The 23,728-nt window shown below is 50.6% G+C and overlaps 1 protein-coding gene across 1 annotated transcript; it reads right to left on the bottom strand.

The window, feature by feature from the left end:
• Nucleotides 1-2,604: 2,604 nt before the first annotated feature.
• On the bottom strand, nucleotides 2,605-14,178 carry TLDC2 (TBC/LysM-associated domain containing 2). The gene is made up of 6 exons (XM_026455297.1): nucleotides 14,143-14,178; nucleotides 13,741-13,905; nucleotides 12,608-12,760; nucleotides 11,119-11,214; nucleotides 5,211-5,284; nucleotides 2,605-2,800 (listed from the first exon to the last, which is right to left on the bottom strand). The coding sequence occupies exons 1-6, from the start codon at nucleotides 14,176-14,178 to the stop codon at nucleotides 2,665-2,667; spliced, it is 660 nt and encodes a 219-aa protein (XP_026311082.1). The 3' UTR covers nucleotides 2,605-2,664.
• Nucleotides 14,179-23,728: the final 9,550 nt, after the last annotated feature.

Below are 23,728 nucleotides of genomic sequence, written 5' to 3'. Positions count from 1 at the left end.
CCTGTAGTCCCAGCTACTTGGGAGGCTGAGGCAGGAGAATCGCTTGAACCCAGGAGGCGGAGGTTGCAGTGAGCCAAGATCATGCCGTTGCACTCCAGCCTGGGTGACAGAGTGAGACTCCGTCTCTAAAAAAAAAAGAAAAAAAAAAAAGTGCAAACACTGCACTGCCTGTGCGGAAATTAGTGACTGCCCAGTGGGTTCCAGGTTCCCCTAGGTAACTTCGTTTTCCCAGCAGTGGAGGGGGCACCACCTTGGTGGGGCAGTGTCCCTGTGCCCAGGGCACACCTTATTCCCAGTTCTATAGCAATTCACCAAGAACAAAGTCTGCAGGGCCGGGCGCGGTGGCTCACATCTGTAATCTCAGCACTTTGGGAGGCCAGGGCAGTCGGATCAGGAGATAGAGACCATTCTGGCTAACATGGTGAAACCCCGTCTCTACCAAAAATACAAAAAATTAGCCAGGCGTGGTGGTGGGCACCTGTAGTCCCAGCTACTTGGGAGGCTGAGGCAAGAGAATGGCATGAACCCGGGAGGCGGAGCTTGCAGTGAGCTGAGATAGAGCCACTGCACTCCAGCCTGGGTGACAGAGTGACACTCCATCTCAAAAAAAAAAAAAAAAAGGTCTGCAGTTAGAGCCAAAGCTGGTGGTGGCCAGAGGGTGCTGAAGATGCAGGCTAGTGGGGATGGGAGCCATGAGCCCCGAATGTCTTCCGATGTGGTGCTCCCCGGACTAAGCCTCCCCGGCACTCTGGGAGTGAGGGTCAGCCTGAGCGTGTAGGGGAACTCAGACCACAGGCCAGCAGATTTCCCAGCAGTCTGTCACTGGCCACCGTGTAGCCAGATTCTGTTCCGTCCACACTGGGGTGAAGAGTACTTGGAATGTCTGCCATCCTGTATGATCACCCCACCCCTCCACCACCCCCGCCCCCACATTCCATCCATCAGTAGATAATAGGGGTTGGTTACAATTCATAAGAGAATAGTTAAAACCGTTCTCCTCTCATGCCTACCATGGTATTGGGGCGATCTGTTCACATGTGGGCTCAGCGACGCACAAGTGAGGTCAGCCATGGCACTAGGTCATTCCCACTTTAGCCAAGGTGCCTCAGGAATGTCATATTGTGTTAAAATCATTTTATTTCTGTGTATCTTACCTTTAAATCATTGTGGTTTACTCTGAGATTCTGTAGTCCTAATACTGTGTCACTGTGCTGTCTGTGAAACAACTTGAATGGATTTTGTTTGCCTCTTTTGTTACACGTAAGGCAGCTGTACTTTATGTTCTTTGCAACTGTTTTCATTATGATAACTCTGCGCTATTTACAAGGTTACGTTTTCCTTAAGAAACATCTTGGCCAAGGGAAGTGGCTCACGCCTGTAATCCCACCTGTAATCCCAGCACGTTGGGAGGCCGAGGTGGGTGGATCACTTGAGGTAAAGAGTTCGAGACCAGCCTGGCCAACATGGCAAAACCCAGTCTCTGCTGAAAATACAGAAATTAGCCAGGCGAAATTGTGGTGGTGTGTGCTTGTAATCCCAGCTACTCGGGAGGCCAAGGCAAGAGAATCACTTGAACCCGGGAGGCAGAGTGTGCAGTGAGCCAAGATCACTACTGCACTCCAGCCTGGGGGTCAAGAATGAAACTCTGTCTCAAACGAAAAAAAAAAAAAAAAAGGAAAGAAACATCTTCGCTATTTGTATAAAAATGGAAATTTTAACAGCTTAGCCTCTAGAGAGTTACTGAACGTGGTTACCCTGGGAATGTAAATAGAACTGCAAATTAAAATGGCCACTTCAACTGGGTAAGGGAAACAGCTGCAATAAAGCTTCGTGAATGTATCTCCATCTTGAAAGTTGTGTTCTACAAAGCTTTCGACTTATTTGTCTGAATATACATATTACTCATTTGCTCCTTTCATATCTTCATCGTGAAATTAAATAGCAGATTCACAAGAACCTGGCACTGGTGGCAGACAAAAGGGCCTCAACGTTCTGCAGCAGGCCAGAGGATGAATGATGCTGCTAGAGTCTTTATTAGTTCCACTGCTCAAGCCCAGGTTTCTAAGGTTTGACAATATTCTGTAAATCATTTCCACATACAGAGTAGAGTCCCGTTTTTGTAAGAATACACACACACACATATTCATGGAACATTGTCTGGAAGGATATACATGAAAATGTTAGAGTTGAGGGGGTTGAATTTTAGGCAATTTTCATTTTTTTAATGCCTTCTAGTTTTTCTACTATAAACATGAATTCGTTGTAGAACCTCTAAAATGATAATGTTCATGAGGTTGGTTTTCCTCGTTCAGTAGCTGGTGGGGAACAGTATAGTGAAAAATCTTCCCTTTGCCAGGAGGCAGGCACTAGCATGGGAAGGGATGTGGATTTTTCTTAGTTTTCTAAGATCCTGTTAGCTTAGGGTCTCAGTGCTGCTTGGGTAAGGTGTAAGCATCTTTTAATCCTTCAGAGTCACCTCTGCAAAAGAGCAGTGCCTGCCCCCACCTGTATCTTGGGTCCCCAGGCCACAAGGAGGCTGGCCAGCAGCCTCAGCCAACTCTAGGGCCCTTCAGCATCTGTGTTTCGAACAGCACGGGCTGCCGTGTGTCAGGAAGGCCTGGCTGGCATCGTGAGCAGGGCTGAGTACCTGTTGCCGCAGGGCCGTCAGCTGAGAAGCCAGGCCTCCAGCTCCTGGACGCAGAACTGCTCCCGCCGGGCCAGCACCTCGTTGTTGAAGGTTGCGCAAGGGGAGCTTCCCCCGTGAAACAAGTCTCCATCCAACCACAGCCCAAACCGGCCACTAGAGAGAAGAGGACAGTCTTGGTACAGCTCACTCCTGCATGCTGAAACCCTCGGGCTCTGCCACTGATTGGCCATGCCAGGACAGCAGCCCAGTTTCACCTGTCTTACCTCCCCTTAAAGAAATTTATACTGAATTACTGGGGACTCAGCGCATTGTTCCCCATGGGGTTGAGAGTATTTGTTTGTTTGTTTGTTTGTTTGTTTATTGAGACAGAGTCTTACTTTGTCACCCAGGCTGGAGTGCAGTGGCACGACCTTGGCTCACCACAACCTCTACCTCCCGGGTTCAAGCAATTCTCCTACCTCAGCCTCCCGAGTAACTGGGATTACAGGCCACCCACCACTATACCTGGTTAATTTTTGTATGTTTAGTAGAGATGGGGTTTTGCTATGTTGGCCAGGCTGGTCTCGAACTCCTGACCTCAAGCGATCTGCCTGCCTTGGCCTCCCAAAGTGCTGGGATTACGGGCGTGAGCCACCACGCCTGACTAAGAGTATTTTTTGAACAGTTCAGTATTTTAATAAGTATATACAGTGGCGCAACTGTCACCACAGCCCACAGAACATTTGGAAGGCCGGGCACGGTGGCTCAAGCCTGTAATCCCAGCACTTTGGGAGGCCGAGATGGGCGGATCACGAGGTCAGGAGATCGAGACCATCCTGGCTAACACGGTGAAACCCCGTCTCTACTAAAAAAAATACAAAAAACTAGCCGGGCGAGGTGGTGGGCGCCTGTAGTCCCAGCTACTCGGGAGGCTGAGGCAGGAGAATGGTGTAAACCCGGGAGGCAGAGCTTGCAGTGAGCTGAGATCCGGCCACTGCACTCCAGCCTGGGTGACAGAGCGAGACTCCGTCTCAAAAAAAAAAAAAAAAAAAACATTTGGGGCGTTTTTTTAAGATGGCATTTTTTTTTTTTTTTTTTTTTTGAGATGGAGTCTCACTCTGTTGCCCAGGAGTGCAATGCGTGATCTCAGCTCACTGCAACCTCCACCTTCCAGGTTGAAGCAATTCTCCCACCTCAGCCTCCCAAGTAGCTGGGACTACAGATGCCTGCCACCATGCCCAGCTAATTTTTGTATTTTTTAGTAGAGACAGGGTTTCACCACATTGGCCAGAGTGCTCTCGAACTCCTGACCTCAAGTGATCTTGCCCATCTCATGCCAAAGTGCTGGAATTACAGGCATGAGCCACCGCACCCAGCCAAAATGGCAATTTTTTTTTTTTCGGTAGGAGTCTCGCTCTGTTGCCCAGGCTGAAGTGCAATGGTGCGATCTCGGCTCACTGCAAGCTCCGCCTTCCGGGTTCACGCCATTCTCCTGCCTCAGCCTCCCAAGTAGCTGGGACTACAGGTGCCAGCCACCACGCCTGGCTAATTTTTGTATTTTTAGTAGAGGTGGGGTTTCATCGTGGTAGCCAAGATGACCTCAATCTCCGGACTTCATGATCCGCCCACCTCGGCCTCCCAAAGTGCTGGGATTACAGGCATGAGCCTGGCCCAAGATGGCAGTTCTTAATACAAAAATTAGCCGAGCGTGGTGGCGGGCACCTGTAGTCCCAGCTGCTCCAGAGGCTGAGGCAGGAGAAACACTTGAACCTGGGAGGGGGAAGTTGCGGTGAGCTGAGATCACGCCACTGCACTCCAGCCTGGGTGACAGAGCGAGACTCTGTCTCAAAAAAAATAAAAAAATAAAAATTAAAATGGCAATTCTTTAACCAAAGCTAGTACATCTCGGGGTGCAAACTCTGAGAGCCCAAATACTTCAGAGCATCCATTCTAATCCCCTTATTTGATAGAAAACCTCAGCCGGAGCTAGGAAGTGAATTCCTGCAGATCAGCAATGGCTAATGTGTTCTGTGCCAAGCTGCCCCTCGATGGAGGCTTTTCAGGCAGTTGGGAGAGCAAAGAATTTGCCTGGTACTAATCAAGCAATGCTCTCATCCCTGCCCTCAGGATAAGACGCATGCCCCCTGAATGTGAAGGTCACATCAGGATGAGATCAACTTTTTTTCCCTACCTCTCTCTATCCCCTGTCCTGACCGAGGGAGGCTCCTGCAATGAGTTATGTCCCCTGCAATTCCTGGGCTGATGGAATAACGAGGCACACTCATCTCTTGACGCTAGCCTCATCCAACCATGTGGAATTCTATTCCAAAAGTTGCATACATTCAGACTAAACTGTCACCAGCTGTAACACTTCGGTAGGGGCACTCATACATCCTTTCTGCTTAATACTGGCTTAACGTGAGGGTGAGGGGGTTGGCTGGGAGGCTGAGCAATGAAGGGAACAGCCTGAGAGTTCCCACCAGCCTCCCCATTGCATCAGGGGCAGCCTAGCCCAGCAGTTCAGCAGAGGGAAAGGGACCAGAACACAGACCACCCCAAGACTCAGGAGGACTGAGACACTCACCTGCCACTGCCCATCATCAGTAAATCCAAGTCTCCCTTCACAAAGAAAGAGTTGCTTCCAGTCCACTTAAAGACCTGGGTGATGGGAAAGGCTCAGGTTACTACGGGAGCGAGTCCCGCCCTTGCAGTTTGACCCCGAACCACTGGGTGGCAATGTTGTAGTGGGAACAGCATCCAGGCCGCAGCCGCAGCCGAGCCACAGGTGGGACTCCGGGTTCAGGGATCTTGGGGTTTCTCTTCTCAGTCTCCTTGGAGTCACTGCCACATGCCCTTTAGTTTGAATTCCTACAGCCTAGAAGCCACCTTGTTCTAGAATAGGACAACAACCTCTGAGGCTTCCTGCTTCCAAAGCTGGAGGGAGGAGGGGAGCAGTCCAGGCCAGGAGTGGGGACTGATACTGCCATTAAGTAACTCATCGTCGCCTCTCACCCGGACAACACCAGCCCCCCTGCGCTTCAGCGCTGCCTCACATCCAGCTCAACAAGCCTCGCAGCTCTAGACGTAGCCTGCCTGCCGCCATTTCTATCCTGTCCTCTGCCTGGATCACAGCCTCCCAGCTGGTTCCTCTGCCTCCACTGTTTGTACCTACAGCCATACCCACACTGCAATCTGCGTGATGTGTTCGACGTCCAAATCAGATGTTTCCTCTGCCTAAGTCCTCCAATGGCTTCCCATTGCAGTGAGGATAAAATTCAACTTCACAGGCTGGGCGCGGTGGCTCAAGCCTGTAATCCCAGCACTTTGGGAGGCCGAGACGGGCGGATCACGAGGTCAGGAGATCGAGACCATCCTGGCTAACCCAGTGAAACCCCGTCTCTACTAAAAAATACAAAAAAAAAAACTAGCCGGGCGAGGTGGCGGGCACCTGTAATCGCAGCTACTCGGGAGGCTGAGGCAGGAGAATGGTGTAAACCCGGGACGCGGAGCTTGCAGTGAGCTGAGATCCGGCCACTGTACTCCAGCCTGAGCAACAGAGCGAGACTCCGTCTCAAAAAAAAAAAAAAAAAAAAAGTAAAAAAAATTCAACTTCACAATGGCCAGAAGTGCAGCCTGGGCCTGGTGCAGTGGCTCATGCCTGTAATCCCAGCAATTTTTTTAACTAGCCAGGTGTGATGGTGTGCACCTGTAATCCCAGCTACTCAGTAGGCTGAGGCAGGAGGATCACTTGAGGCCAGGAGTTTCCTTGAGGTCAGGAGTTCTAGACCAACCAGGGCAACAAAGTAAGACCCTCCCCTATCTCTAAAAAAATTTTTTTCTCTTTCTCTCTTTTGACACGGAGTCTCACTCTGTCACCAGGCTGGAGTGTAGTGGCGCAATCTCGGCTCACTGCAACCTCTGCCTCCAGAGTTCAAACAATTCCCCTGCCTCAGCCTCCCGAGTAGCTGGGACTACAGGCACGCGCCACCACGCCCAGCTAACTTTTTGTATTTTAGTAGAGACGGGTTTCACCATGTCGCCCAGGCTGGTCTCAATCTACTGACTTCATGATCTGCCTGCCTCAGCCTCCCAAAGAGCTGGGATTACAGGCGTGAGTCACTGCGCCCGGCCCTAAAAAAATTTTTTTAAACCTAGCTGGTCATGGTGGTGTGCACCTATAGTCCCAGCTATTAGGGAGGCTAAGGTGGAAGGATCACTTCAGCCCAGGAGTGGAGGCTACGGTAAGCTATGGTTGCACCACTGCACTCTAGTGTGGGTAACAGAGCAAGACCCCAACTCTAAAAAACAAACAACAAAAAAAACTGTCAAAACTTAAAAGTGCAGCCAGCTCTAACCCCTGGTTTTCTCTCTGGCCCCTTCTCCCCCTTATTGACTACACATTAGCTACTCCAGTCTTTCCATCCCTGGAACACCCAAAGCCCATTCCTGCCCTAGAATCCCTCTGCCCAGAATGCAATTCCCCCGGATCCTCAGAGGGCTCACCTCTCATCCTTCGGCCCAAATGTCATCTCAGAGAAATTTCCTGGACCACCCTATCTAAAGCAGTCCTTCCTCCCAGACCCTGTTTTATTTCTCTTTATTTACATTAAAGACATGAAGTTCCATGTTTGCGGACCAGCTTAGAGGCCAGTGTGGTTGGAGCAGAGTGAGAGAAAGGAAAAGTAGCAAGACATGCCATTCAGAGAGAGGCCAGAAGGCGTAGGGACGTAGATCATTGGACACACTTTGGCTCTTCCCCAAGTGAAAGAGGAAGCCAAGGAGTGACATGCTGTGAGTTCTAGCTTTCCCCCACCTTTTTTTAAATTTGTGTTAAGACAGAGCCTCACTCTGTCACCCTGGCTGGAGTGCAGTGGCACGATCTCAACTCACTGCAACCTCCGCCTCCTCCTGGTTCAAGAGATTCTCATGCCTCAGCCTACCGAGTAGCTGGGATTACAGGCGCATACTACCACGCCTGGCTAATTTTTGTGTTTTTAGTAGAGATGGGGTTTCACCATGTTGGCCAGATGGGTCTCAAACTCCTGACCTCAAGTGATCCACCCACCTCGGCCTCCCAAAGTGCTGGGATTACAGGCGTGAGCCACTGCGTCCTGCCCTGGCTTCCCTTTTGAAGGGATTGCTCCAGCTACTGTGCTGACTGAAGTGGAGGCAGTGAGAGACCTTTTAGGAGGCAATAGCAGGGACACACAAGTAATGATGGTGGCTTGAACCAAGATGGCAGCAAAGGACATGGCAGTGGTGGATCCCGAATATAGAGAGAAAGCAGAGCTGTCAGGATTCGCTGACAGCTCAGATGTGAAGTTGTGAAAGACAAGAGTTAAGGAGGACTTCAAGACTTTCTATCTCAGCAGCAGGAGAGGGAGATGCCATTCACTTTGATGGGGGAAGATAGCAGGAGGAAGAGGCTTTGTGCGGGAAAGCCAGGAGCTCTGTTTGGGACATGATAAGCTGGAAATGCCATGTTTGGGGCCAGATGCAGCGCTCATACCTGTAATACCAGCACTTTGGGAGGTGGAAGCAGGCATATCACTTGAGCTCAGGAATTCAAAACCAGCCTGGGCAACACGGTGAAACCCCGTCTCTACAAAAAATACAAAAATTAGCCAGGCATGGTGGCATGTGCCCATAGTCCCAGCTACTTGGGAGGCTGAGGCAGGAGGATCAGTTGAGCCCAGGAGGTGGAGGCTGTGGTGAGCTGAGATGGCGCCACAGAACTCCAGCCTGGGTGACAGAGTGAGACTCTGTCTCAGAAAAAAAAGAGAAAAGAAATGCCATGTTTGAGATGCAAAGAGAGATGATGGGCAGTTGTTGGATACATGTGAGATTGGAGTCCAGGGAAGAGGCCATTAGCATACAGGCAGCATGAAGAGCTGCGGGAATGGATGAGACCACAGAATAAATGAGGGTCGCTAGAGAAGAAATGAGAACCAACACCTGAGCTCTGATGTTGAAAGGCTGGGAAGATGAGGAGGAACCAGCAAAAGATTCTACTAGGAGCTGTCAGTGCAATGGAAGGAAAATTCTAGGACTTTAGAACTAAGACTTAAGTTCAGGAAGGCAAGTGGTGATGAGTAGTACCAGCACTGGCTCACTATGCCTCCCTCACCCTTTGCTGGATCCTGGGAAGCTTGATGGAGCCCCTCCAGCTGATGGCAGCAATGCAATCGATATGGTATATTTTGCCTTTAGCAAAGCAGTCCATAGCTCCTTGTGAACTCCCTGTCATGAGACCAGATGACTGTGTGATTGGATGTGTCTGAAGGAATCTTAGTCTGTGCATTGGAGAGATCTCCAATAGCAAAATACCTGGAACGACTTCATCCACTGAACAATTAAGAAAAATTTTTTTTTTTAAGAGACAGCATCTCACTCTGTTGCCCAGGCTGGTCTTGAACTCCTGAGCTCAAGCAATCCTCCCACCTCAGTCCCGAAAAATGCTGGGATTACAGGTGTGAGCCAGCCACCGCACCTGGCCGTTTTTTGTTTTGTTTTTGTTTTTTCCTTTTTGTGGAAAATAGCATCTTGCTCTGTTGCCCAGGCTGGTCTTGAACTCCTGGGCTCAAGCGATCCTCCTGCCTCTGCCTCCCTAACAGTGCTGGGATTATAGGCATGAGTCACAGCGCTTGGCCTGGCCATTTTTACTAGTAGTAAAAATCATCTGCTCTGTGCCAAGCAGGCACTGCTCAGTGGCTTTAGTGGATAAGTAACCCAGAGGCAGGACATCTTTGGATGGAAGGCGTTTGGGACGATTATTCTCACCCAGCTCCTGGGCAGGTCGAGCCACCTGACTATACCAGTCATCTTGTGCCTTTCACTCTCCCACTCGTCATTAATTAGAAACTTGAGCTCTGACTCACCACCCCCAACCCTTCACAGTTCTCTGGTAAACTTCACTATCCACGTGGACCTGTCCGGGCCCTGCCCTAGAATGGGTTTCTGCTGCTGTCTTCCATGGTCACATCTGAGAATTTGTCCTCAGCAAGGATGGCAGGTGGCTCTTCCACAGCCTATTTCAAATGTCCCTCTCTCTGTCCACTGTATCCTGTCTTCCAACACATTGTCCAACTGCTGTCACTACTCCAAGCCTTTGACGTCAAGGAGACCTCTCAGGCCGAGCCCACCTTTGCCTTGGTGTCCCGCTGTGCCCCCTGCTTCCCTCCCCTCCTTCTCCAGTAGAGGTTCTGTGGTCCATGTTGTATTGTCACTCCCTTCAACATCCTTTCCCTCTCTGCTGCTGTTAAACCAGTTGGGCAAAACCCCTAACCCTGGCTGCCCGCTCTCTGCAGTCCACTCTCTGGTGTCCCCTCTCTGCAGGCCTGCGCTGAGCAGCCGATGCTGCTGAAGAAGCAGGCACAGAAGTGGCGGCGCCCTAACCTCACAACCCAAGCTGCCACTCGCACGACCCAGCACTTCTGCTGCTCCGGTGTTCTCCAGCAGGCTTCCCTCCCTTCCCACACCTGTGATGACTGCAATACCCGATCCTTCACCTTCCTCCAGCAATGACCTCACCCCGTATTTCTTTTTTTTTTGGAGACAGGGTCTTGCTCTGTTGCCCAGGCTGGAATGCAGTGGTGCGATCACGGCTCACCACAGCCTCAACCTTCCAGGCTTAAACGACCCTCCCTCATCAGCCTCTCAAGTAGCTGGGACTACAGGTGTGCTCTACCATGTCTGGCTAATTTTTGTATTTTTTGTAGAGATGGGGTCTCACTATGTTGCCCAGGCAGGTCTTGAAATCCTGGACTCAAGCAATCCACCTTCGTTGGCCTCCCAAAGTAGGATTATAGGCATGAGCCACGGTGCCTGGCCCCCATACTTCCTGAGAAGCCACTGGCTGTGTCCTTCTTCGTCATCCTGCCACCACGCCCTCAGGTCTGTCTTGTCTTCCCAGTCTGTGCCTGGAAAGCATGGTCCTCCCTCTTCTCAGCCAGTCAGTGGTTGCCAGAGACCCACCAAGTATGTTTTTTTTTTTTTTTTTTTTTTTTTTGAGATGGAGTCTCGCTGTGTCGCCCAGGCTGGAGTGCAGTGGCGCGATCTCGGCTCACTGCAAGCTCCGCCTCCCGGGTTCCCGCCATTCTCCTGCCTCAGCCTCCCGAATAGCTGGGACTACAGGCGCCGCCACCACGCCGGCTAATTTTTTGTACTTTTTAGTAGAGATGGGGTTTCACCGTGTTAGCCAGGATGGTCTCGATCTCCTGACCTTGTGATCCGCCCGCCTTGGCCTCCCAAAGTGCTGGGATTACAGGCGTGAGCCACCACGCCCGGCCAGACCCACCAAGTATGTTTTAAATGCAGGACAGACAGGTCGAAGGGGATGCTCTGCCCACCACTGCCCTGCTCATTCCCCCTGTGGAAGGATGGTGGCACACCAGGCAGCCCATCGTGGAGGATGGAGCTAGGGGCCACTGGGACCCCAGGAGCTTTGTCTTGCCACACGCGCCACTCCCCCCATGGAAGGTTGGGAACATCACCTTCAGCTGTGGTGAGAAGGAGAAGAGGAATGTCTCGCCGGTACCATAGAAGCCTTTGCTGAGTTGGATAGCCGAGGAGGAGAAGGCTCCAAATATCTGGAAAGCAGAAGTTGCAGTCTGCAGCTGGAAGGAGCTGGGGGTCCTCTGACGACCCTCATTCTTCGGGTTTAGTAATACAGGCTCATCCTAGAGGGCACCTGGGAAGCTGGGGCAGAGCTGAGGCATGGGGGCTCCACACCCAAGAGGAGGAATCCTTATGTATCCTTTCCCTTAATGCTCCCCAAGGAAGAGGTCCTGCTGGCTTCCTCCTCTGGGCGGTCAGGGCCCTCCTTTTTCTTAAATACACTTACTCTAGGCCAAGTGCTATGGCTCACGCCTGTAATCCCAACACTTTGGGGAGACTGGGGTGGGCTGATCACCTGAGGTCAGGAGTTCAAGACCAGCCTGGCCAACATAGCGAAATCCTGTCTCTACTAAACACATAAAAATTAACCAGGCGTGGTGGTGGGCACCTGCAATCCCAGCTACTTGGGAGGCTGAGTTAGGAGAATCACTTGAACCCAGGAGGTGGAGGTTGCAGTGAGTTGAGATCACGCCACTACACTCCAGTCTGGGTGACAGACCGAGACTCCATCTTAAAAAAAAAATTATATATATATTCTATGCAAGTAATCACGGAAAAAAGGAGCAGTTATAGACAAGCAAAATAAAAAAAGTAAAGCCATCTCCCAGTCCCCCTCCTTCTTCCCCAAGATAATCACTCTTAATATTTTGGTACGTTTCCTTCTGACATCAGTTTAATGCCAGTGTATATCTTTTTTTTTTTTTTTTCCAGACAGGGTCTCACTCTGTCACCCAGGCTGGAGTGCAGTGGTGCAATCATGGCTCACTGCAGCCTCAACCCCCCTACAATGCCCCCAGCTGCAGTTGCTGGGACTATAGGCAAACACCACCACACCTGGCTAATTTTGTTGTTGTTGTTTGTTTTTGTTTTTGTTTTTGTTTTAGAGACAGGGTCTGGCTATGTTGTCCAGGCTGGTCTTGAACTCCTGGACTGACGCAATCCTCCTGCTTCAGCCTCCCAAAGTGCTGGGATTACAGGTGTGAGCCACCGTGCCCGGCACCCCCTACACTTTCTTCTACTTCTGAGGATGAAGATGCAGTTTTACAGTCAAATGATTATTTGCTTAATTGTCTAACCCTTTCCCTATTAGACCATTAGCTCCAAGAGAGCTGGGGCTGCTTCTGGGTTGATCTGCTCTATCCCACCTCTCACCTGGCACACAGAAGGCGCCCCATGTAGATGTGCTGAATGCATAAATGGGGGAATGGCTCTGAGTGGACAGGTCTCATTGCCATCATCAGTGTCCATTATAGGTGACTTAGTCTTTCACTCTGCCTGCTCGTCCCTGAGCTGCCCTGGGTCAGGGCCCACGGGTACCTGGTGGGGTGCCCCCAGAGCCTTGGGTGGCACCCCTGCCCAGCTCACCTGCCCGTCCTGGTCCCTGAGCGCCAGCAGCACTGGCCCGCTGCAGCCCTCCATCTGCCGGTACAGGCTCTGCAGGCTGAAACCGTCCCTCGACGTGCAGAAGACCAGACTCCAGGGATGGCCGGTGACTCTTGGTGGGAAGTGAAAGCTGAGCTGGGGACAGGGCTGGAGGTGAATGGAGGAGTTCTTGCTCCCTCCTGCCATATCCTGGGGATGGGCTTGGACAGCCACCATGCATCCAGCCCAGTGCTTTACAGGCGATAGAGCAGTTTGCTGTTTCTAGGGACTTTCATGCCATTAGCAATAGCCCTCGGAGATAAGGGTTATTATTCCCATGTTACAGATGAGGAAACTGAGGCTCAGGGAGGTGGAACAACTAGCCCAAAGCTCACATGGGTAGTGAATGGCAGAGCCAGGATTTGAACCCGGGTCAGGATTCTCAGGACTGTTTCTGCTCGGTCACTCTGGCCCCCAGAGGCCAGAGAGTAGGAAAGATGCTAAACCCCTCCACCTGATCCATCGTCTCATCCGCCCACCCCTTTCCACCTTTGGCCTCAGTTCCCAAGGGCTGCTTCTATGTGGGAATTAGTCTCTTTCCTTTTTTCCCTTTGAGACAGAGTCTCACTCTGTCACCCAGGCCGGAGTAGAGCGACACAATCTCAGCTCACTGCAACCTTCGCCTCCTGGGTCCAAGCAAATCTCGTGCCTCAGCCTCCCGAGTAGCTGGGACTACAGGTGCACACCACCATGCCCAGCTAATTTTTGTATTTTTAGTAGAGACAGGATTTTGCCATGTTGGCCAGGCTGGTCTCCAACTCCTGGCCTCAAGCAATCCCCCTGCCTTGGCCTCCCAAAATGCTGGGATTACAGGCATGAGCCACTGTGCCTGTCCTAGCCTCTTTCTTTACCTCCTTAACCTCCTGGCCCAGTGTAGAGGGAGGTGCTAGCAACACTGGATGATTTTACAAGAAAGGAAGCAAAGCCCCGAGAGAAGAAGCAATTTGCCAGAACTAATGCATGATGAGAACAGAGCAAGGATGACTCTAGGTGCCCCTGGGTGTGGCTGGTATAGGGCAGGAGGGTGAGACTCAGGTTTAGGGCTGAAATTCTTGTGCCATGGGCAGTGTCCGGACCTGCCTAATATCTGAGGCACTCAAAACTTGGCTGGCTTCTGTCAGCTGGGGCACCATGGGATCCTCAGGAGCAGCAGCTGGGTCTGGAGCTGCCTCCTCCTCCTCCTCCTCCTCCTCCTCTTCGTTACCCTCCTCCCCAGACAGGGAGTCCTCCACCTGGGTGGGCTGCGAAAACACAAAGAGGCCTGTTGGGTCCAGGGACAGGAGGTCCCAGCTTCTACCATCTCCTGAGCCCAGGAGCCTCCTCGGGCCACCTCATCACTCCCTGCCCATGTGCCTGTAAGCCCCAGCCCAGCCCAGGGTAGTTGGGGGTTTCCACGACAGACAGGATGCTGCCCCTGCTGCCAGCCTGCTTCCTCCCTGGTCCCTGCCGGCTCAGGGCTGGAGCGCAGTCCCCCCGACCCCCGCCAGCACCCCACAAGGCTCAGATGGGGCCATAGGCCCTGCAGTTTGTCGGCCTGTTTGCCCTGGATCCTGGGTGGGTGGCAGGGATCAAGTTCTAAGCTTGGGAGCAGAGGAGAAGGCAGATGGTGGCCCAGCCCTGGGAGCTTCAATTGTGTGTGTTTGTACATTAAATAATGAAAACAAAAAGTCCATCCTCGCCCAGGCCTGTGTTCAGTGTGTTCAATGTGCGCTGTCTGTGATCTCTGTGTATTTCTTCTTCTTCATCTTTTTTTTTTTTTTTTTTTGAGACAGGATCTTGCTCTGTCACTCAGGCGGGAGTTCAGTGGTGCAATCCTGGCTCACTGTGACCTCCGGCTCCCAGGTTCAAGCAATTTTCTTGTCGCAGCCTCCCAAGTAGCTGGGACTACAGATGCCCACCAACATGCCTGTTTCCTCATGTTGGCCAGGCTGGTCTCGTACTCCTGACCCCAGGTGATCCGCCTGGCTCGGCCTCCCAAAGTGCTGGGATTACAGGCGTGAACCACCACGCCCGGCTTATTTATCAGCATTTTCCAAAGGAAGAAAATGAAGCCCAAAGGTTTCCCCATGAAGCCTGTGAAATGATGCACGCAGTCATATGTGAGATCATATATGTAAGTTCATGTAAAATGTATTTGTCTATGTGAATTGTGTGTTGGCTTGGAATAGAGTTGTGTAGGCACATCAGTGTGAGGAGGTACTGAGTGTAAATTTGTGTATTTATATATCAATGTGTTTGTGTGAGTTGAGATGGTGTAAATATGTACATCCATCAGGGCATCATTATTCGCTCACTCATTCATTCAATTGAGCTTCCACTCTACCACAGTGTGTGTGAGTGTGTGCGTGTTTAGCGTGTGCGTTTGAATGTGTGTATGTCTGTATGTGTGTTTGCATGTGTGAGTGCATTTGAGTGCGTGTGTGTGTACGAGTGTGTGAGTGCATTTGAGTGTGTTTGAGTGTGTGTGTTTGCATGTGTATGTGTGTGAGTGTGTATATGTACGTGTGCGCTTGCCTCCACACAATGACCTTGCAGGCTTTTCCCAGGAAGAAGAGACCTCTCAGGGGCTGAGAGATGGACAGGACCCCCTCTCCTGCCCCACTCTGTTCTGCAGGCTCAGGCCTGAGGCAGGGTCTAGCTGTGTGTGGCTCTGAACAGAGCTCCATCCAGCACCCACTCCAGGGAGGAAGGGACAGAGACATCGGTCTGTCCTCCTTGAGGACCTTGGAGCAGGGGGGTTAAGACCCCACGTTCCTGAGTCAGTCCTTGCTCCAAACCACAGGCCTGCCAGGGAGGGACTGGAGAGGGGAACAAGTCACCACCTGCATCCAACCCTAGACCAGGCCCCAGCCTGCCAGAGACCTCACCTCCTTCCACCTCCTAGCCTGCACCACAGCCGGAGCCGGAACCCTTACCAGCCGAGTGTAACGCCAGCGGAGGCCTCTCATTCTCCTGTCCCTGCCCAGCCGGCCGTGGGCAGTGAGTGAATCCTCAGCCCTGCCCAGGAAGGAAGCGCTGATAGGTGAGGCCTAGAGATGAGAGGGGGAGGCCTGGGACACGCCCAGCCAGCTCCATGTCCACCTCAGCTGCCCTTTGCTCCCTCTCACCTGCCACTCCCAGGCTGAGCTGCTGCTGGGTGGGTCTGTGAGCAACTCGGCATTCAAGGCCTCACTGCAGTTAGCATCTAACATGTATTAACCGTACACCATAAATTCTAGTTGCAATTCCTTGCCACCTCCTTGCCCTTCTGGCAGCCTGGCCTGGGGACTGTGGGCCATTGGCCAGATGACTAAGGCCCAGGCTGGAGGTCTGGGGCCTCTAGTTCCCCGTATGACGTTGCATAAACCCATTTGAACTCCTGAGCCTCAGTTTTACCACACATAACATGTTGAACCAGATAATCTCAGAAGCCTTTGCGGGACTGACAGGCTGCCATTCACTTCCCTCTCCAAGCCGATGAGTATGTTAGAACGGAAGCTAGAAGGGGGCATGCCTAGACCAAAAGAACAATCTGGCTGTGTGCGGCGGCTCATGCCGGTAGGCTGAGGGAGGTGGATAAGTCGAGTCCAGGAATTTGAGACCAGCCTGGGCAACATGGTGAAACCCTGTCTCTACAAAAAAAAACAAAACAAAAATTAACTGGCCGTGGTGTCGTGTGCCTTAATCCCAGCTCCTCGGAAGACTGAGGTGGGAGGATCACCTGCGCCTGAGAGGAGGAGGCTGCAGGGAGCCGAGATTGCACCACTGCACTCCAGCCTGGGCGACAGAGTGAGGCCCTGTCCCAAAAAAAAAAAAAATCTATTTTTACTTTGCATCCTAAACATAGATGTATTTTAGGCTTTCATCATTGCTTTGCTTGTCATTTAACAGAAAGTTTCTTTACTAAGTCTTTGTTTCTTTTTCCATATTTAGTTTCAGATGGGGGTGGGGGGAACAGATGCATTTCTAAATTGAAACATAAATAAACTTTTGTTAGTGTTCAGTAAAAAAAAGAAAAGAAAAAAGAAAGAAAAGAATAGATTATTTAAAAAGATTTTTTAAATTATTTATTTATTTGTGTATTTTTGAGATGGAGTTTCACTCTTGTTGCCCAGGCTGGAGTGCAGTGGCGCCGTCTGGGCTCACCGCAACCTCCGCCTCCCTGGTTCAAGTGATTCTTTTGCCTCAGCCTCCATCCAGCTAATTTTGTGTTTTTAATAGAGATGGGGTTTCTCCACGTTGGTCAGGCTGGTCTTGAACTCCTGACATCAGGTGATCCGCCTGCCTCGCCCTCCCAAAGTGCTGGGATTACAGGCATGAGCCACCTTGCCTGGCCAAAGCTTTTTTTTTTTTTCTAATTAAAAAGTGATATTTAGATATTGTAGAAAATGTGAGAAACCAGAAAAGAATAAAAATATAAAAATGTTCACAATTCTATCTGTCACAAATAAACTCTTAACCCCCAAGGGTGTATGTTCCAGTCTTTTATATTTATTTCACATAGACACATGTATACCCATTTGCAAAGGGATCACACCATATGTGCATACCATATTGACCACACAGTTTTTTTTTTTGTTTTTTGTTTTGTTTGTTTGTTTGTTTTTGAGACAGAATCTTGCTCTGTCGCTCAGGCTGGAGTGCAGTGGCATGATCTCAGCTCACTGCAACCTCTGCCTCCCGGGTTCAAGAGATTCTCCTCTCTCAGCCTCCCAAATAGCTGGGATTAGAGGCGTGCGCCAACACATCCAGCTAATTTTTGTATTTTTAGTAGAGACGAGGTTTCTCCATATTGGTCAGGCTGGTCTCGAACTCCTGACCTCAGATGATCTGCCCTCCTCAGCCTCCCAAAGTGCTGGGATTGCAGGCATGAGCCACTGCGCCCGTCCAACCACACAGTTTTATACAGTACTTTTTCTACTAACAACAATCAAGAATTCTCCAAGGTACCCTATGCTCTTGGAGTGCATGATTCCTTGAGTGGCTGTGTAGTATTTAATCACAGGACATTCATCATTGGTCCCCCCTGCTGTTGGACATTTTGTTAACTTCTAATTTTCTCTAATTATTAGCAAAACTGCAATGAACGTTGTTCATAAAACTGATTGCACCCTTTATGATAAATTTCAAAAGTTGAATGCTGGATCAAAGGCCATACACATAGTTCTTGATAAGTGTTTCCAACAAAGTTACCCAGGTGCTTAATTTTGACCCATGTCTGAGTACTTTTAGGGAAGCTCAAGGTAATATCTTTCTGGTGATCAAACCTTAAAACCCTCGGACTAGAGATAAGGAAACTGCCATTCAGAAATGGGAAGGAACTCATCAGTCACTTGACATTGTAGTATGGCAGTTAAGAGGACAAGCTCTGGAGTCAAGGAGTTCAAATCCTGGTTTTGTCACTTACTTTGCTGTGTGGCCTTGGGAAAATTACTTTACATCTCTGTGCTTCAGTCACCTCACCTGTAAATATTAATATATACACCTACATCAGGGCTGGTTGTAAGAGTAAATGAAGTTAAATCCTAGAGAGCTAGGGTGCTAAGCCCGGCATCCAACCTCCTGACCTCGGTTTGGTGAGATAACAGTACCTTATGTTGTTTGTGGGTGCTGGGTGAGTGGAAATACTTATTACAATCTCCCTACACTGACTCTTCGAGAGTCTAGGGTTCGAATCCCTGACAAGTGGCCCCTCAGCCTCTACCTGGGTGCCTCTGGGACAGGCAGTCACTTGGTCAGTTGCAGGGTGAGGAACTCAGAGGGAGAAGGGAAATAGGGGCCGTGGAAGAATGTACTCACCCTGCCTTTAGCGTATCTCCCTGATCCCCAGAGAGGGGGCCGCACATGGCACTGACCCTGCCCACCTGGTGGTCTGTATGTGGCAGGTTTAGCTCCGATCCCTGGTCCCCGGGTAAGTGGCTGGTCCCTCTGCCCCGGCTCTGGCTCAAGGCTCTCCTCCCTAGCTCTTATATCTGCCCAGAGGGCAGCAAGCCCTGGCCCTGTGCCCACTCTGGTTCCAACTGGGAAGGCCTGGCAGTGATTATGACACATCAGAAACTCAAATCCCACAAGCACACACAAACAAGACCTTGTCATCCCCCTGGCCCCTAGCTCTGCCCCCAACGGCCCGAAGAGGTAGGGATACCAGGCATCTTGGCTCTCCTGAAGCCTCTCACCACAGCTGCCAGATGCCAGGTCCTGGAGCTTGATGCCCACCACTGAAGACCATTCTCTGGAGGTTAAAATCTGCAATATGGCTGGACACGGTGGCTCATACCTGTAATCCTAGGATTTGGGGAGTCTCAGGTGGGAGGGTTGCTTGAGCCCAGGGGTTTGGGAACAGGCTGGACAACATGGCTCAACGCAACTGCATCTCTACAAAAAAATTTTTAAAAAAATTAGCCAGGTGTGGTGGCACATGCCTGTAGTCCCAGCTACTTGGGAGGCTGAGATGGGAGGATCACCTGAGCCTGGGAAAGTCGAGGCTGCAATGAGCTGAAATCACATCACTGCACTCCAGCCTGAGCAACAGAGTGAGACCGTGTCTCAAAAATAAAATAAAATAAAATCTGTGATCTACAAACACTACAGGAAAGGGTGAGGTTGTGGGGTTCTCCGTCAGTCACCCTGTGCTCCAGGCCTGGCAGGCTCGGCCCCTGCTGGTTCCCTCTCAGGTGAGATGAGGACGTTTCTCACTGGACTGTGGTGACATTAGGTAAGGTTACACACAGGAAGCCACGTTGAGCATGCAGTAGACGCTCCATTGAAGAGGGGGCTACTTCTCCGTCCCCAGCTCACGGTAAGAGCTCCATGACTGCTCTGCTGTTGACTCACAGAACTTCAAAGCTGAAAGGGGCTTCAGTAGCCTGCCCCTGGGGTGGGAATCCCTGGGGAATGCGCCCAGGTCACTGGCCTGTTAGGTGGGTGAGCCCACCATTTCACAGATGGCTTGTGCCATCTTCCCACAGCTGGAAGAGACCCTGTTCTGCTGGACTTGGTGGAGAGGACCTGGGTCCCCAGATGCCCTGCTCATGGCCGGGTGTCCTGGGGCAATGTTCCCTCCGGGAAGTGTGGGATGCCAAAAGGACATGTATTATGGGGAAAACAAGTAAGCGAAGCGCCCTGTTGTCACCTCAAACATGGCTGTTGCAATGTGTGTTTAAGCTATAAACGGCTTGGGGATCGCATGGCTAGCACTTCTTGCCACCCCTCCTCCAAGCTCAACACCTGAACCGCTGAGCGCTTTGAGAAGCCAGTGGGGTTTGCCTTGCTGTCTCATTATTTGTCCTCATGGTCAGGAAAACTCAGCGTGTAATCTGGCAACAACATCAACTGCCACATAACCGGATGCTAGAAAGCTTCCGTGACGGAGGCTGGGCACGGTGGCTCATGCCTGTAATCCCAGCACATTGGGAGGCCAACATGGGCAGATCACCTGAGGTCAGGAGTTCAAGACCAGCCTGGCCAACATGGCGAAACCCCATTTCTACTAAAATTACAAAAAAAAATTTAACTGAGTGTGGTGGCGCATGCCTGTAGTCCCAGCTCCTTGGGAGGTTGAGGCAGGAGGATCGCCTGAACCCAGGAGGCGGGGGTTGCAGTGAGCCGACATTACGCCACTGCGCTCCATCCTGAGTGACAGAGTGACACTTTTTGACTCAAAAAAAAAAAAAAAAGCCTGGGCGCAGTGGCTCACACCTATAATCCTAATACTTTGGGAGGCTGAGGCAGGTGGATTGCTTGAGGTCAGGAGTTCAAGACCATCCTGGCCAACGTGGCAAAATCCCGTCTCTACTAAAAATACAAAAAAAAACTTAGCTGGTTGTGGTGGCACACGCCTGTAGTCCCATGTACTTGGGAGGCTGAGGCAGGATACTTACTTGAACCCAGGAGGCAAAGGTTGCAGTGAACTGAGATCACACCACTGCACTCCAGCCTAGGCAACAGAGCAAGACTCTGTCTCAAAACAACAACAACAACAACAACAACAAAAACTTCTATGATGGAATTCCAGATACCAGAGGGCCTGACAGATGTCTGGACTCTGCCTTGAAGTTTACCTTCTTTTTATATGTTTATATCTTTATTTTATTTATTTATTTATTTATTTATTTATTTATTTATTTATCTTACTTTATTTTTGAGATGGGTTCTTGCTCTGTTACTCAGACTGGAGTGCAGTAACGTGATCATAGCTCAGTGCAGCCAGTCTCCTGGGCTCACACAATCCTCCTCGCTCAGCCTCCTGAGTAGCTAGGACTACAGGCATGCACCATCATGCCCTGCTAATTTCTTTTATTTATGTATTTATTTTTGTGGAGACAGGGTCTCACTATGTTGCCAAGGCTGGTCTTGAACTCCTGGTCTCGGCCGGGCGCGGTGGCTCAAGCCCGTAATCCCAGCACTTTGGGAGGCCAAGGTGGGTGGATCACGAGGTCAGAAGATCAAGATCATCCTGGCTAACATGGTGAAACCCCGTCTCTACTAAAAATACAAAACACTAGCCGGGCGTCGTGGCGGGCGCCTGTAGTCCCAGCTACTCGGAGGCTGAGGCGGGAGAATGGCATGAATCCGGGAGGCGGAGCTTGCAGTGAGCTGAGATCGTGCCACTGCACTCCAGCCTGGGCGACACAGCAAAACTCTGTCTAAAAAAAAAAAAAGAACTCCTGGTCTCAAGTGAGCCTCCCACCTCAGCCTCCAGTGTTGATATTACAGGTGTGAGCCACTGCACTCAGCCTATTTTAAATTTTCTTTCTTTCTTTTTTTTTTGACGGAGTCTCCTTCTGTCATCCAGTGGAATGGCATGATCTTGGCTCATAGCAACCACTCCCTCCTGGGTTCAAGCGATTCTCCTGCCTCAGCCTCCCACATAGCTGGGACTATAGGCGTGTGCCACCATGCCCAGCTAATTTGCATTTTTTTAGTAGAGACAGGGTTTCGCCATGTTGGCCAGGCTGGTCTCAAACTCCTGACCTCAAGCGATGCACCTGCCTTGGCCTCCCAAAGTACTGGGATTACAGGCATGAGCCACCGCACCTGGTCCAGCATGGGAGTTTTGATCTGCTATTTCTGACCTGGGCCAGTTCAGTCCTCCTTGGGCAACCTAGTGGTCCCTGTTCCGGGGAGGTCACCATACTAATGCTAAACTTAGTGCAGACACCAAATCAACATAGCACACTCTAGTCCAGATCTCCAGGGCTCAAGCCATTGTCTTGCCTCAGCCTCTCCAGTAGCTGGGACTATATGTGCTGCCACTGCGACCGGCAATTTGCCTTCTCGACCAGACCTCATGCTGCCTCTTTCAGAACTGCAATAGTCATCCAGGAAACAATTTAAGTGTCCAATAAAAGGGGGAAAGGTGAAGTGATTCATGGAACATCATCAGTTCAATGGATTATTTCTGTGTGTGTGTGTGTGTGTGTGTGTGTGTGTGTGTGTGTTTTGACAGAGTTTTCCTCTTGTTGCCCAGGCTGGAATGCAATGGCATGATCTCGGCTCACCACAACCTCCACCTCCCGGGTTCAAGCCATTCTCCTGCCTCAGCCTCCTGGGTAGCTGGGATTATAGGCATACGCACCACCACGCCCGGTTAATTTTTTTGTATTTTTAGTAGAGACGGGGTTTCACCATGTTAGCCAGGATGGTCTTGATCTCCTGACCTCGTGATCTGCCCGCCTCAGCCTCCCAAAGTGCTGGGATTACAGGTGTGAGCCACCGCGCCCGGCCCAGTGGATTATTTCTAAATATGAAAGTGATGTTTGCAAAGAGCTTATAAATGTGTTATAAATGTATGGGGATATGCTTCTGCTACCCTATTAAGTGAAAAAGCAGGATACAAAATTGCATAGGCAGTAAGATTTCAGCTATGCAAAACAAACTTGAAATTGGCAAAGAGAAAATGATTAAAAGGGAATAAACCCAGTCTTCACTGGGCTGACTGGCTCCCCTTTGAACCTCAGGTCAGTATAAGATGACCAGACACTCTCTGACATGTGCCGGAAGTTTTGATTTTCACTCTCTGAGATCTCTTCTTTCCCTTACTCTTGAATGGCTGGCAACTGCATTGTTCATTGAGAAAACAGAAGTGGGCCAGGCACTGTGGCTCATAACTGTAATCCCAGCACTTTGGGAGGTCGAGGTGGGTAGATCACTTGAGGTCAGGAGTTTGAGACCAGCCTGCCCAACACGGTGAAACCCTGTCTCTACTAAAAATACAAAAGTTAGCCAGGCATGATGGCAGGCGCCTGTAGTCCCAGTTACTTGGGAGGCTGAGGCAGGAGAATTGCTTGAACCTGGGAGGCAGAGGTTGCAGTGAACTGAGAAGGTGCCACTGCACTCCAGCCTGGGTGGCAAAGCGAGACTGCATCTAAAAAAAAAAAAAAAATTAGCTAGTCATGGTTTGGGCGCCTGTAATCCCAGCTACTCGGGAGGCTGAGGCAGGAGAATCACTTGAGCTTGGGAGGCGGAGGTTGCAGTGAGCTGAGATGGTGCAACTGCACTCCAGCCTGGGTGACAGAGTGAGACTCTGTCTCAAACAAACAAACAAACAAAGCAGCAGCTGGGCGCTGTGGCTCACACCTGTAATCACAGCACTTTGGGAGGCCAAGGCGGGCGGATCTTGAGGTTAGGAGTTCGAGACCAGCCTGGCCATCATAGTCAAACTCTGTCTCTACTAAAAATACAAAAAAAAATTATCCAGGTGTGGTGGTGGGCGCCTGTAATCCCAGCTACTCGGGAGGCTGAGACAGGAGAATAGCTTGAACCCGGGAGGTGGAGGTTGCAGTGAGCCAAGATCACACCACGGCACTCCAGCCTAAGCAACATTCCATCTCAAAAAAAAAAAAAAAAAAAAAAAAAAAGCAAGGCCCTAATTATCCAGTGACTCCTTGAATAACTCAGTTTAGGCCAGGCACGGTGGCTCAGGCCTGTAATCTCAGCACTTTGGGAGGCAGAGGCAGGCGGATCACAACGTCAGGAGATCAAGACCATCCTGGCTAACACGGTGAAATCTCATCTCTACTAAAAATACAAAAAATTGGCCGGGCGTGGTGGCGGGCACCTGTAATCCCAGCTACTTGGGAGGCT

Source organism: Piliocolobus tephrosceles, chromosome 20, assembly GCF_002776525.5.
Source record: "Piliocolobus tephrosceles isolate RC106 chromosome 20, ASM277652v3, whole genome shotgun sequence".
NCBI classification, from domain to species: Eukaryota; Metazoa; Chordata; class Mammalia; order Primates; family Cercopithecidae; genus Piliocolobus; species Piliocolobus tephrosceles.
The sequence above is the reverse complement of the archived record's forward strand: the minus strand, read 5'-3'. Positions and strand labels throughout refer to the sequence as shown.